General features: G+C 28.9%; 1 protein-coding gene and 1 long non-coding RNA gene across 2 annotated transcripts; one reads left to right on the top strand and one right to left on the bottom strand.

Moving 5' to 3' along the window:
* Positions 1-333: 333 nt before the first annotated feature.
* On the bottom strand, positions 334-4,896 carry LOC100241624 (uncharacterized). The gene is made up of 7 exons (XM_002270303.5): positions 4,610-4,896; positions 2,321-2,444; positions 2,153-2,215; positions 2,005-2,052; positions 1,832-1,885; positions 772-829; positions 334-541 (listed from the first exon to the last, which is right to left on the bottom strand). Exons 1-7 carry the CDS (start codon positions 4,738-4,740, stop codon positions 498-500), a joined length of 522 nt encoding a protein of 173 aa, XP_002270339.2. The 5' UTR covers positions 4,741-4,896; the 3' UTR covers positions 334-497.
* LOC109123807 (uncharacterized) lies at positions 974-1,885 on the top strand. Its single transcript, XR_002031657.2, has 2 exons — positions 974-1,108; positions 1,688-1,885. It is a non-coding gene; the product is annotated as an uncharacterized LOC109123807 (long non-coding RNA).
* Positions 4,897-15,455: the final 10,559 nt, after the last annotated feature.

The following is a 15,455-nucleotide window of genomic DNA, read 5'->3' as shown; positions in this document are numbered from 1 at the left end:
ATAAATTTTTTTTTTTAAATTCATGAAAATTTATTTTTTATGAAAAAAATATTTATAAAAGATCAAACCTTGTCTCGAAAAAATAGAGAGAACAGCACAAATTTCTTTTTAACACAAAAAGAATAACATGTAGCCCAAATTAACGTGGTAATGAAATAAAACTAGACCAAGACTGCTTGAAAATTTTTAGGCCGAAACTAGACCCAAGCCCACATTTATGCCTGGTCCAATCTCGCCCAATCATTGGGGGCTGGGCTTGAACTGATTTTTAAACCCATACCCGACCCAAAAGCTGACTCAAACTTGTTCGAGCATATTCAGGAAAACCTTACAGAACTAGAAATTCGTCTTTTCAACTGCAAAAATGTTGGTACAGTACACATCCTCATCAATTTTATTATTGGAAACAACAGAAAATTACTAAAATTAGTTATGTAGATATTATGATAACAATCAACAATCAACAATCACCAATTCTGAGGCCATCACAACAGCTCTCATTCATTGGTAGCCATGTCCTCTGCGGGAGAGCTTCCTCCATCTAACCAAAAAGAGGATAAAGAATTGAGTTTTTGCTCCTTGATAAAATGATATATATATATATATATATATATAGAGAGAGAGAGAGAGAGAGAGAGAGAGAGAGAGAGAGAAGAATTCAAATTTATTGTGGCAACAAGTAACTAAATGAATTTGAGAAACCTTGTTAACTTTTTATTTCCTATCTGGGACAAGAGGTATGAGTAAAGCTATGTTAATCATTAGGCATACCTTCACCATCTGATGGAGCATAAGGAGATTTCCGGTATCTTGTTTGCTGTTGTGTGGGCTAAAACAGAGAAAGCACCAAAGAGAAACATATATCAAAAGCATAACAAAGAATTGAGAATCAGATGCTTAGATCCTTGTTTCATGCATCAAAGATGGCTCATGTATGGCGATATAACCATCACCATAATCCAGGTTTCACAACATGATAATTATAGACTAAATCATATGGCAGTCTCAACATTTGGCAATTTGTGCATGTTTTCTGAAGCTGGCAAACCAAACATGGACAGGACCGTGCTTTTGGGTAAAATGGAACTAAATAACAACCATGGGTAAGGTGCTCACTCTGGATAGGCTCCAGATAAGAGGAGTGCAACTCCCAAATTGTTGTTTTTTGTGTGGTTGTGATGAAGAGAATGTAAATCATATTCTTTTACACTGTATAGTGACTAGAGCCTTATGAGATATTATTTTTGGGTTGATAGATATTAAGTGAGTCCTCCCAGAATCTGTAAAGGAGACTTTAATCTCCTAGAGGGGCTCATTTGTAGGGAAGAAAAGGAAAAAGATTTGGAAATCCATTCCGTTGTGTATTTTTTGGACGGTTTGGAAGGAGAGGAATAGGTTAGCTTTTAGGGGGGGTGCGATGAATATTCAGAGGTTAAAGAGTTCTTTTGTTTGTAATTTATGGAATTGGGTCAAAGTGTATTTAGGTGAGGAGTCTTTCTCCCTAATAGGTTTTTTAGAGTGGATAGCTTCCACTTGAGGGGAGGTAGTTCTTTTTGGTCCTTTTTCTCTTTTTGAGGCTGCAGCCGTCTTGTATACTCCCTGTATGCTCTATGGCGTTTAGCCTTTTCTAATGCAATTCTTGTTTACTTATCAAAAAATAAATAAATAAATAACAACCATGGGTAAGATCGATACCAAAAACTAGGTACTGTCAAGTCCAGCATGGTATTTCAGATCCTTTGTAGTGCCCATGTTTATCAACCAGTAGTGAAAACATTAACACAACAATCAAGGGCAGAAATTAGAAAGGGAGAACATTCTAAACCAGTACCTGCAGTTTAGGTCGAAGGGCCTCAAGTGGTCCTTTGGGCTTCTCTACACCTTGCTGTTACCACCCACAGCCATTGAAGGAAGTTAGGTAACTAACACATGTTTCTTACTTTTTCATCAAACCTCAAATGCAAAAGTGCAGCTACACACACAAAAGGAGTAAATAACAAATACCTTTCCCAGTGCCCAATCAGCAGAATCAAAGTAAGCACGTTCATGGTCCTGACATTAATAATAAAGCTTTAATTGGAAAATAGTAGAAACCAGCATTTCTTTCAACATCCAGTGATCACACCATCAGAAATTTGAAAATAAGAATTACCTTGGAAATAAGTGGTGGTTTCTTGGGCATAATTCCTCCATACCTCTTCTTAACAGCTGCCTCCTATAGAAAAATTCAAAAAATAAATATACATAATTAAATGCACAAGTTTGGGGAATTCAGCATTTAGATGTTTCCTAATAAAGAAATATTAGATGTGAAGACAACCTCCTCTTGGGAGGAAGGCATTGATTTTTCAGCATTGTCAGGGCCATTTCCATCCACCTGTTCATGCTGTTCGACATTCTCCATGCCTGATATGTTGTCCTTGCACCACCCTAGCAGACAGCAGCTGCAATAGCATACTGTTACTTTCACAAAAATTTCAGTTCAAATAGTTCAACTCTGAGTCATGCGAGTGTCATGGAAGTAGATTCAATGATTTTCCAACAGTTTAATTAATCATAATTTGGAAGAGACGATATCTACATTAGCTTGAGAACAAGTCTTGATAAAGGAATACACTTGCACATAAACTTTCTGAAAACTCAAGAGTGACATATGAAAGTGCTCTTCAACTATGGATACAAGTATATGGCAAGTTGATTGAAGTTCATCCACACAAATTACATGAAAGACAATTTTAAAAACAATGCCTAATAAAAGGGCAGCAGATCTTAAGAATACCGAATAAAAGGTTTTACTGTTGTTAGCATAGATCTGAAAGGTACAAAAGCCTTCTGGGGCCTAGGTGCAAGGTGCAAACCAAGTTGCCGCCTGCCCAAAATGAGGCGCACCCTAAGGCACTTGTTCAGTTTTATGAACACAGTAAATTTGGATATTTAAATATCTTTTATATGCTCATATAGAGTTTACTGTTTCATATATACAAAAATAAAATTTGTAAAATTGTCAATTTTAAACTAAAACAGCTTACCATATTTACATAGAACTATGGTTATGGTATTATATACATATTATCAAAAAGCTTAATGCAAATAAAATACAGTCAGCAGCAATAAGTAGCTTCAGATTTGAAATACAAAAAATAAAAGAAATATAAAAAATTACCAATAAACAAATTTCATTGAAATACATAAAGAATGTTAAAATACTTCTCGTTATGGAAAAATCCAAACAAATTCAATATAGAAGGAAACGAATAGAAGAGGTATCCTAACTTTTGTATACACTGTATTTTAGGAGAATTTTTCCTTCCTATGTACACATACTACGGTCAAAATTATGTGGGAAATAGAGAGAAAAAATTCCCGGGGATGTCTGTTACTTTAATTTTGTTTTGCACAATAATAGCAAAGTTAAACAATTAAAAGGTATTACCATCATGTAATAAAGACATAATATCAAATTGAGCACAAAATTTTCCACCCATTTACACCTAAATAACTCATATGGAAAGCTCAAACAAAGAAACATATATATTGATTAACAAATAAAAGCTTATAAGGATGGCAGATTATCCACCAATCCTAAATTATAAGACTGCCATATAAATTTCTTAAACCACTCACAACAGGAAAGAAGACAGATTTGCATGAAATTGCAAAGCTAGGCATGCAGACTCCTACACTCCCATTGGTTCAATTAAAATCAACCAAAAATAAAAATGAAATGAAATTGTCATAAAACAGTTGGTATTTCCAGGAAAGCTAAAGCAGAATAGGTGTACAGTGTACAGACCCTTAAAACATCTTGGGCCCCTTCAAAAGAAAAGCACAAAAGAGTAAAATAACAAAAATTTATGCGGGTAAAGAAAAAAATTCAAAAGAAAGAGAACGCAAAAGGTTCTGCAGTTTCTCCCACTACTCTTCTTCTTTTATTATTATTTTATTCAATTCCATAGAGTTCCAATAGGCTGTAATATGCTCTAAGTTTACAGTCACATTTTCGCCACCCCAGGTAACCATTCAATCAATGGCGTCAGAACCCTCTACACCTTCAATTTCTTGTTCTTCTCTACAATTTTTTCTTTTCCAACTTTCGTAACCAAGAAAACCCAATCCAAAGGTGATGCACCATCCCCACCATTGCTCACAATGTAGGCTTACAAATCTTAATCCATCGAGCAATTGAGCCCAACTGTGGATCGGATTTGTAACCCAATCCAAAGCAGAACCAGACAACAGAATTGGATTCCAATTCTTATTTTGGAAATAAATGAATGAAGACAGCCCCCAAAATCATATTCTCCATCAAATTTCAATTATAGCACGCAATTTAACACAGCATCCATTATTACTTCAGATAATTTCATGCAGATTTCATTTCCCCTCTTTTCCTGAGATCCAAACGGTACCTAAACTAACAAAGCAGACAAATCATTTATGTCGCCAAACACCTCCCTATAAACCCCGTTTAGACAAACTTTCACAATTTCCCCTCCTTTCCCGATATCCAACGGAATTCAAATTAAGATCTCACAACAGACAACGATTAAGGCAAGCAAGATAAGAATTGGGAGACGGTCAAATCAAATAAAGATGAGGGTTTTCTTACCAGATCGAAGATGAAAGATGGCGAAATCCCAAATCTAGGTGGTTAGGGTTTTGGTGGAAGATAGGCTTTCCAATATAAAAACGATATACGATTGTAGACTCGGAGAGACCACAATTCACCTGTTCTCGCATTTACTCTCCTCTTCATCTCAGTCGTCCATTTCCCATCACCATCATCAATCAGTGATGACCATCTTGGCTAGTAAAAAATTAACAACACCAAAACCCTAACGATAGTCATTTCATTTAACACTTTTAATCCTTCTTATCTCTATTTGTTATCTTCTTTTTATTTTATTTTTCTAATTAACTTATTTATTTATCATTATTTCATCATTATTTATTTATTTATTTAATTATTTAATTTGATAAATTTGATTTTTGGGCAAGAAAAATTACAGATGAAAAAGAAAGGGCAAACATCAATGACCTTTAAAACAAAAACCAATAACAGGGTCGATTATATTAATGAATTTGAAATTATAAAAAAAGACACTTAAACTAAAAGAAGATGAATTGACACTAAATCAAAACAAATTTTAAAATAGGAACTTTATCACATATAAATAATTTTATTGACGAACTAAAATTATAAAAGTTCCTAAACTAATTAAATGGATCGAACTGAATTAAAACAAAAACATCAACTTATTCATATGAGATTAATTATATTAATGGACTAAAATAAAAGCACTTGAACTAACTAAATGAATTAAATAAAAAACATCAACCTATTCCCATGAGTTCAATTATATTAATGGACTAAAATAAAATAAAAAACAAAAAAAAAACACTTAAACTAACTAAATGAATTAAATAAAAAACATCAACTTATTCGCATGACATCAATTATATTAATAGAATAAAACAATTAAAACACTTAAACTAACTAAATGAATCAAAATGAATTAAATAAAAAACATCGACTTATTCACATGAGATTAATTACACCTAATCAACTAAAATTTTGGAAAACTCATACAAAGTAAATATGATGGACCATAAACCAAAATTAACAAACTTAAAAGCATGAAAATAACAACATGGGGTCAACTAATTAACATGGGATCATAAACCAGAATAGTCATTATTATGATCGAGTATCTTGTGGAACATTGACTTCTGATGGGTACATTAGTGGGGGTTAGTAGTTTATCAAGTGTGAAATGATGAATGAGGAAAAGCGAAGATGAGACCATCAACAACATACATACATGTTTGACATTATTGCATATTTGTTAATGGTTATAAATTGTTTATCATGCATGCTATTATATGTTTAATTCAAGGTTTTTTTCATAAGATGGTTATAAACTTTCCTACTGAGTTGTGAATTCACCTTTAGATGTAGGTCAGAAGACTTATGCTAGAAATAATGTTTGAGCATTGCTTTTATGTTAACTGAATGTTGTTTGCTCGCATTAAAAGTGTTTTGAGGCTTTGCCTTTGTATTATATGAAGACTAAATCTTTTTAAAGGAATGATGTAATGCATATTTGTCATGTACATTTGTAGTATGAGTTACTTTTAGTGAACCATGGGGTTTTGGTATATGTAAAGTAATGTAGTACAAGTTCTCTTTGTAAAACAAATCATATTTTGTTAACTAATAATTACAAAGTGTAATACATGATGTATACTTCTTTATAATAAGTTTCCACATTCTCTTTTTGCACAAAATCAACCAGGAACTCAACATTTAAAATTTTGTATTCCTAATTTTGGGAGCACTTATGTTGTATTTGAGAATTAATTGTTAAGTTTGAAACCTAGGGTGTGACATAGAGTCTACCAAGTGGATCGGAAGATAAGTTGCACGAGTAGCGAGGGCTAACAAGGAACTACTATGGAATACTGAAAGATCACCTAATAAGGCATGTGCTAAGAGGACAAAATGGAGGGTCTATAGTACTGCTAAAGTCATGCCATGGATCCAAAAATCTCTCCAAAAGGTCTCCAAAAGTGGTTCAAAATTCAATGCCAGAGCCAAGTAACAGGTAGACGACTATGGAGCGCAAAGAACAAAAAAGTTGAAAAAGATCTTATGCGCATAATATGCAAGGGAATGAAGCAAAGGGTACCAAATACGATCAAAATCTTGTGCTATGGGGACAAAATAGAGATTCTATAGTAGCATATAAAGAAATTCGAATCCCATAAATGTAATGGACTTGTGAATGTTTTAAAGTTTTTATTATTTTAATTACTTTTCTTATTACATACCAATATAATTGTTATTTAAACTAATCTTCAATTTTCTTCACTTTTTATGTGGGCATAATGTCTAATAAAGAAACTACTGCTCAAGGTTTTATTCATCTTAGCTTGCTTAAACCTTTTCTTAAAGATTGAACCATAAAATTGCTTGTGTTTTGTCAAGGAAAGTCATAAAAATTCAACTGGATTTGGGAAAGTTTGGAAATAATACTAATGCATGATAAGGTTTGATAAAAAATTATTTATAATTACCCTTTTTTCCCTCCTATTTTAAATCATGGTTGATTTCCAAAAAAAAATTACTTCAATTTAATTTTTCAATACTTTAAGTATATCTTTTTTTTTTTTTGTTCTTATAGGGTACATGAATGTAGTTGTCTTATTCAATAATGTGATTGGTATGTTCATAAATACATTTATTAAATAAAAAACATACTTCATTTCAAATGAATTGGCAAAGCAAGTTAACGACAATTTTCTAAATGCACATGACACTATTGAGCTGATGTTATTTGTTCATAGTCAAGTAGAGGAGGCTACAACTAACTTTGATATGTCACATGTTTATGTTTTCATATGTCCTTGAGGGTATATTAGTTGTTGTGATGAAAGTTGACTCCCTTGTATTGATAAAAATTGATGGCGCTCTTAGTGATGCCTACCAACATAATGTTATGCTTATGAACTCATTGTAGTCATCTTATCCATATTTAAAATAATTTTTCCCTTTTTAAAATAATTCACTTTAGTTTTTTACAATATAATAGTTCTAACTTCACAACTTATTTTTATTCATTCTTATTACCATCATGATACAATTGCATTAATATTATGGAGAGATCTTGCAAGAAATGAAGGATATTTATTGGAAGAACCACTCCTTTGTAAACCCATAATTGTTTTATTCGAAGTAAAAATCTAAGCATATGCAAGTATATATTACAAAGTACATATCATTTACTTTTTTAAACTTCTTTACCATGTTTAAATCGACCACTAAAACATTTTATTAATAACTTAGGGAATTTATTTCTACACTATCGATCACCACTGTTCACATCAACCCCAATCTTGAAGAAGTTGAAAAAAATAATAATCAAAGAATCGTATTCTTCAAAAACTAACTATTTCAATTTGTTTTTTTGGTTAAGTACCTTTACTTACTAAAATTAATATTGTAATAAATTTAATTTCCAACTCAACATTTATTACAAGTGCAAGTTTGTTAGGCGTTTCTAGTTCGTCAAAGTTTACAGACTCTATGAAAAATAACGATTGTTGATTTGATAGAAAAACTATTATTTGAATTCCAAGTTTGTAATATCACAAAAAAATAAAAATTAAAAAAATTGCTCTACCTACATTTCAATTATTACATTAGTTAAATTAATATTAATATTATTTATATAAATATGTAGAAAATGCATTATTCCTTTAAAGTAACAGTACTTCATATTCATAATATGGATGAGCCTTAATGTACAAAATGCAGTAAGAAAGTGTTGTTGAAAGATCTAGGAACATAATCTACAAAATGTTACAATACTACTGCAGATCATTGCCCAATGTAATATCATTTTAGGCATATTGATTACTAACTTAAGCAATGATATCTAATTGAACTTTCAAACTTGTTTATTGATTTTAACATTACTATGAGAATTTGCTTAGACTAATTATTACTGGTGGAATCTACCAAGCTACTTTAGACTTGTTTAATGCGGCTAAAAAACTCATGAGTACCTTGTAATTGACTTTATCAAATTCAAAAGATAAATACAATGTTTTTTACTTATAACAAGGTAGGAAAGAAAAATATATCTTACTATCTAATTTGGTCAATTTGGTGTTTCAGGAAGGCATGAATAGTATGTTCTATAAAGGATTGATCTACTACTATGGGAAGTCATACATGTTTCTCACAAAGATTAATAAAATCAATGACACAACTCGGATGTCAATGAAGTTCATTGCAAAAGAAGTATTATATGAAAAAGACATAAATACCATTAAAACAAACAGTAACAACAAACTTCTTGTTAAAAAAAAAAATTAAGACTGAAAATTGATAACTTCTTTGCATTCGTTACAAATGCTAAGATTTAGGTTTTTATTTAAAATGCAAACTCTTTCTTTCAATCCAAGACAATTATAATTTGTTCATTTCAATAATCTCCGTAGTCTTCCATCAAGAATGCATATATAGATTTCTTCATTTACGTTGGAACTAAAAGAATGTTAGTAGATCCAACAATCTTACTGTGACTGTTTTGCAACAACTTTAGTTGATTTTGAAAATAGTTGATGAGTCATATATACATGTAGCTTGTGTGTGTCTCTCTCTATTATATATGATGGGATGATGGATGATGAGATAAGGTTTCAAAACTCTAGCAATCTATTATATTCGATGGAGACTATTTCTAAGAAAATTTAGTATCTTGTTTCAATTATATGTTCATAGTGGTTCATATTTAGAACTTATATTGCTCTCTTAATAACTTCCATTGTTTTTTTTTCAACTTCAAAGCTTTTTCCTTTTTCCTTTTTTATTAATTTTTTTTTTGATTTCATCATTCCATTTTTATTATTTTTATTATAACTATAATAATGATTTTTTTTTCTTTTTTGTAAAAAAAAATTGATTTCGTCACTCTATTTTTATTATTTTCATGATAATAATAATAATAATAATAATAAAGTTGTAAAAAAATTGAAAATATTTTTCTTAAAGTAAAATTAAATAAAAAGAAATTGAATTTGGTAAGATTGCATGTCAAAGAATTTAGAATTAATATAAGAAGAAAAAAAAATTACAAAAGGAAAATCAATGTAATGAAATACTTAGGAATTAAAAATTGAAGTCAATGTTATCATTATAGTAAAAAATAATTAGGAAATTAGAAAGATTTTATTTAATATTTGAGCATCTTAGAAAAAATTTCCATAATGATTTTATATCTCATATCATATAATAAAAAATTTATAATATATTTATTTGTAAAATATTTTTTATACAATTAAAATGATAAATTAATTTTTTTATAATTTTATTTAATATTATCAAGTAACATGGTTTGACTTACGAAAAATTACATGTATTTTAAAATAATTTTAAATTGAAGAAAATAAAATTGATTTATAAAAATTGATATTCATTTTTCTCTATATTTTTTGAAAAAAAAATAGTAAGTCAAAACCCACTTTTTCCTTAAAAATTTATAATATATATATATATATATATATATATATAAATTTAAGACAAAAATAATATGTTTAAAAGGAAATTAAAAGCATAATAATGACAATAATATAACAAACTTGTAAATCATGAGTAGCGTAATAATGACAACAATCTAAAGGAAGGTAGAATAATGTAATGAAGGGAGAATTATGTAATGATGCCCAATCTAAAAAAAAAGATATCAGTTTTAGAAGTTTAATAACTTTTGACTTTCAAAACAGGTATTCTAGTGAAAATTATTAAGATATCAAAACTACCCTTTAACCATCCTCTACCCGTTACCACTTTTTTTTTTTTTTTTGACTTTGATATGATAAGTCAAAAAGTTCATCATGGTTAATTTCTTTTATTAAAAAAAAATTGACATGTGGCAACCACATGATTTTTCTTTTTCCATTTTTTTTCTCCTCGTAATACCTCCACCTTTTTGCCTTTTTTTTTTTTTTTTTTTTTTTTTTTAATTTTCAATTTTTTTAACAATTTCATGTGTTTCAAATTTATTAATTTTAATTATTTATAAATATTTTAAACATAAAATAATAATAATAAATATATATATATATATATATATATAATAATTAATGATAACAAATTTAATATAAAAATAAATGAATAATGAATAAATTTAGAGATTTAAGACATAAGATCTTTTATATTCTTATTAAAAAAATATTTATCCATTTTATAAATATTATTACATTGTCATATTATTTTATTGTTTGTGTGAAATTGTATTTTTTAAAATTTTAAAATTTTATATGAAAAATAAGTTGATGATTATATGTAGACTCCAAAATTTGTCCAAATTTCTTTTAATTAATTAATACATTTTTCATTTTTCATTTTTCATTTTTCATTTTTCATTTTCCTCTCTTCTCTTTCTCCCCATCCTACCCACTCCCTTCTTTTACACCGCTAGCCCACTCCCTTAGAACTTCTTTTCTTATTATTGTTTTTTCTCCTTACTTTTTCCTCGTCTAAGCTACCCCTTGCACCTAAGAAAAAACCACATAAAGAGACGCCCCCTCGAGGGCCACCCATCTTTCCCACTTCCTTTATCTTCTTCTCCTTATTTTCTTTTCTTTTTTATTTTTATTTCTTTCCATATAAAACCCATTTCCCCATTTCCACTAACTTTCCTCTACACACACCACCTTCAACCGTCACCGTTACACGACCCCCCACCTCTCTCTCTCTCCTCTCATTTTCTCTCTATTTCTTTCACTCATGGAAAACCATCATCCCAAACCCATTTTCTTTCTTACACCACACTTCATTCATGGTCATTGTATCTTCATTTTGAAATTGGCTAAGTCCTCATTTCCTAATATGGACCCCATATTTCGGCTTATGTGTTTTCCACTCGATGGTGAGCTCGATTTTTATTTGAAAATAATTTTATTTATATAAAAAAATGACTTTGAGTCACCACTTATTTTTGTTTTATTTTTAAAAAGATAAACAAAATAATAAAGAAAACCTTAAGTGCGACTCCTTATTTTGGAAAAAATGGTCTGTGAGAAACTAAATTCGACTTTAGGGGTTAGGTTACTTATCGGGAATGTACGGTAAATACCGTAACACCTCTATAAGTTCCTAAAAAATCAGGTCTCTACTAAATAAGGTGAGACAGATATGGTAATTAGTGAGAAAATCAATGGATACCAAAGTGATCACAAATCACAAGCAAGTCATGATAGTAAATAAATGAACAAAGTAAAAGTGAGAGCGTACCTTGGTAACAGGTAATAAAGCGCTATCATGAAACAGAGTTAGTACACAATATCAAATGCAAAATATATCGCATGCATGTCAAAGATCAAAATAAAAACCAACCAATATTCATTAGGCTTAGCAATTAATAATCAAAAGAGAGATCTCATATGTAGGACTCTCACCAAAGCCCAATTTGTTTTGCATGAATTAATATCACAAATCCCATTATTTTGGAATTATGAAAATTGTCTTCATGCTTATTAAAATTGTGATAAACGAAAAAATAATTAAAAGCCAAATAAAATCACAAGATGCGTATTTGAATGAAAAATGGCGGTATGTTTATTAAAAATTAAGTTTTGGTGAATCAGGATTTTAATGAAGAAAAGAAAAGTACATAAATGAGAAAATAATGCTAATAATAATGAAAATAATAATAATGGCAAATAAATAAATAAATAATTATATGAAAGATGAACGAATAAAAATAATCTAGGCGAACAAATAGAACAAATAAATGAATTTAAAATATTTAAAACCATCTGAAAGACAAATTTTTGGAAATCAAGTTTTGAAACTAAATTGAAAATTGAAGTTTTAAGAACTAAATTGAAAATTTGGAATTTTAGAAAAATAATTTGAAACTGTGAGTCATGAAAATTGGAACTTGGAAAATTACTTGATGATTGAAGTCTAGAAAATTAAATTTGAAAACTTGAAGTTTTAAAAATTGAAAATTTGGAAGTTAAATTTGAAAATGGAAATTTTAAAAAATTATTTAAAAATGGAATTTTATTTTTATTTTAATAAAAGAAAATTAAATTTGAAAACAATTAAATTTTAGGAAGTCAAAATTTTGAAAACTAAATATTTTTGTGGACCCTACATTTCGCTCGATGCGTTCCCACTCGATGGCGAAACTCGTTTTTTATTTCATTTGGTGAAAATTTGATTTTTAGAAAAAGATTTGGAGTCACCACTTATTTTTGTTTTATTTTTAAAGGGAAAAACAAAATAAGAAAGAAAAACCATAAGTGTGACTCCTGAAGAAAAAAACGGATCTGTGAAAAACCAAGTCTAGGTCCGGGGTCAGGTTACTCATTGGAAAGGTACGGTGGTGAGTCGTAGCACTTCTCTAAGCCCGTATATGTACGGCCTTTACTAAACGAATTGAAGAAATTATAGCAATTAATTAATTAATTATGGATACCAAGAAAAATAATCAATATACAAGTCATGGTGAAAATTAATATGCACAAAAACAATGATGAAATCTAATGACAAAAATACACAAAATAAATAATAAGAGGATTATGCAAAATGATTTATTGAATTAAATAAATAAAAGATATTGAAAAAAAGTTTTAAAGAAATTTCAAAGGATTTTATTAAAAATGATTTTGAATTAATGATTTCCATTTATTTACTTATAAAAAAGAATTAATTCATTTTCTCAATTTTAGTTGTATTTAATTTTCAAAAAAAAAAAAGTTATTTACACTTATTGTATCAAAAGAATTTATTACAAATTTCAATTTGGGGACAAAAATTATTTTTACTTGCCTAGAAAATAATGAATTTTTACAATTTTATTTACAAAAGTATTTAGATTCATTTTCATTTAAAAGAGTGATTTTTATAAATTATTTAAAATGACATAACTTTATTTGCAAAAGAAATTTTAATTAAAAAGAAAAACAAAGATTTAAATTCTTTATTTCTAAAAAAACACTTTTAATCTCATTTTAACTAAGGAAAAAGAATTCATTTGAAAAAAATATTTTTAGACAATTTTACTAAAAATTAATTTTTGGAACAACTTTATTTACAAAACATTTTTTGGACAATTTTTATTAAACAAAGAAATTTTTGAACAATGTCATTAAAAGCAATTTTTCGAATTCTATTAAAAACAATTTTTTTGGATTTTTCTAAATGCATTTTTTTGAATTTTTATGGATAATAAAAAATAAAAAATAAAATAAAAATTTCTTTTATTAAAAAGAATATTTTTAAATTAGTATTTTATTAGAATATATTTACTGAATTCTTCATCTCATTTAAGCAAAATTTCTAATTTGTTCGATGTTCAATTCTGTACACACTCAATAAATATATACGAACAAATATTTATAAAAACTAATTAAAATCAAATCAAATAAAAGTGAGAAATAAAATATGTACCCAAATAAACTTACAACAAGCTCCACATGTCATCAATTCGTACTCAACCAACAAGATTGCAAAATGAGTCCATGCAAAAACAAAAATAGTACAAATGTAAATATCTAGAGATGTATAAAATCTCAAACAAATATTCAAACCCAAATTCCAATTTCAAATTAGCCCCATAAATTTCGTCAATTAAAATGAGCCCAAATTACTATAAGTCTTAACCCAGAACATCCAAATTAATAACAAAAAATATAAATACAATCAACCAAACCTAAAATTGGATAAATTAAAATAAATTCTACTAGACCTAAATTTAATATTTTATAATCTAAGCCTAGTTTAATATACACCACAATTGTCTCATGTCCAAATTAAACAATTTAAATTGGCCAAGCCCATATCAAATATTCAAATAATCCAACAAATCTCACCCACATTATGGGCCCTAAAATTCACATCAATTAACAAGCCTACATAAAAAAAAAAATACATGGTCAAGAGAAATAATATTTTAAACTCAATCCAATAAACTCAAACAAATAACAATTTAACAATAGGCCCAAGTCCAAATAAACAATATGCAATTGATATAGTCTAAATATCCCCAAATTAATTACCAAATACAATATGCCTACAAACCCAAATTAACAAATTTCAAATTAATTCACCAACAATAAATTAAATCAAATTATATATTAATCTATCAACAACAAATTAACCCCAAATTTTATATTAATTCAACAATCCAAATTTCACAAACAACAATTACTATTAAAATAAAATAAAATAACAACAATAACAATAACAATAACAATAACAATAACAATAATAACAATGATAATAATAATAATAATAATAATAATAATAATAATAATAATAATAATAATAATAATAATAATAATAATAATAATAACAGAAACGGATGAGATGGAAGGGGGTCACTGGCCGGTAGTGGCTCGCCAGCGGCAACTGGCCGGTGGCTCTACCAGCGACAGTGAGGGTGGACGGGTTTTCGGGAAGCAAAATAAAATAAAATAAAAATAAAAATAAAATGGGAGGAAAGAAAAAGAAAAAAAAAAAAGATGGAGGGATGCCGAAAAAGGCGCCGACGGGAGTGGGTGTTGGGGTCGTGCTGCTAGAAGGGAGGTGTGGTGAAGTGCTATGAAGAAGGAAGAAGATGGAGAAGAAAAAAAATATGGGGGCCGCGCCTGTGGGAGTTCAGGGGGAGCAGAGAAAAAGAAAAAAAAATGCCCAGCCCAGGGTGGGGTGTCAGTCGTGTGAGAGTGAATGGAGAGAGGAAGGGGGAGAGAGGAGAGAAGAGGGAAAAATGTGGAGAAAAGTCTTTGGAATTGGGGGGGAAAAGAAAAATGGGAAAATCATCTAACCATACACCAACTACAAAAAATATGAGATTTTGGAACTTTACTTTTTTCTTTTTAATTTTGGTGTAAAATGGAAAAAAATATTGTCTATTTATACACTCCAATAGTGCTTT

Source organism: Vitis vinifera, chromosome 14, assembly GCF_030704535.1.
Source record: "Vitis vinifera cultivar Pinot Noir 40024 chromosome 14, ASM3070453v1".
Taxonomy (NCBI): domain Eukaryota; kingdom Viridiplantae; phylum Streptophyta; class Magnoliopsida; order Vitales; family Vitaceae; genus Vitis; species Vitis vinifera.
The sequence above is the reverse complement of the archived record's forward strand: the minus strand, read 5'-3'. Positions and strand labels throughout refer to the sequence as shown.

Excerpts from the sequence above, each read along its gene's own strand:
- LOC100241624 (XM_002270303.5), bottom strand. The coding sequence starts at position 4,740 with ATGCGAGAACAGGTGAATTGTGGTCTCTCCGAGTCTACAATCGTATAT. Across the intron at positions 2,216-2,320 it reads TGCCTTCCTCCCAAGAGGAG|GAGGCAGCTGTTAAGAAGAG; the intron begins GTTGTCTTCACA and ends ATTTTTCTATAG. Across the intron at positions 1,886-2,004 it reads CTGATTGGGCACTGGGAAAG|CAAGGTGTAGAGAAGCCCAA; the intron begins GTATTTGTTATT and ends GGGTGGTAACAG.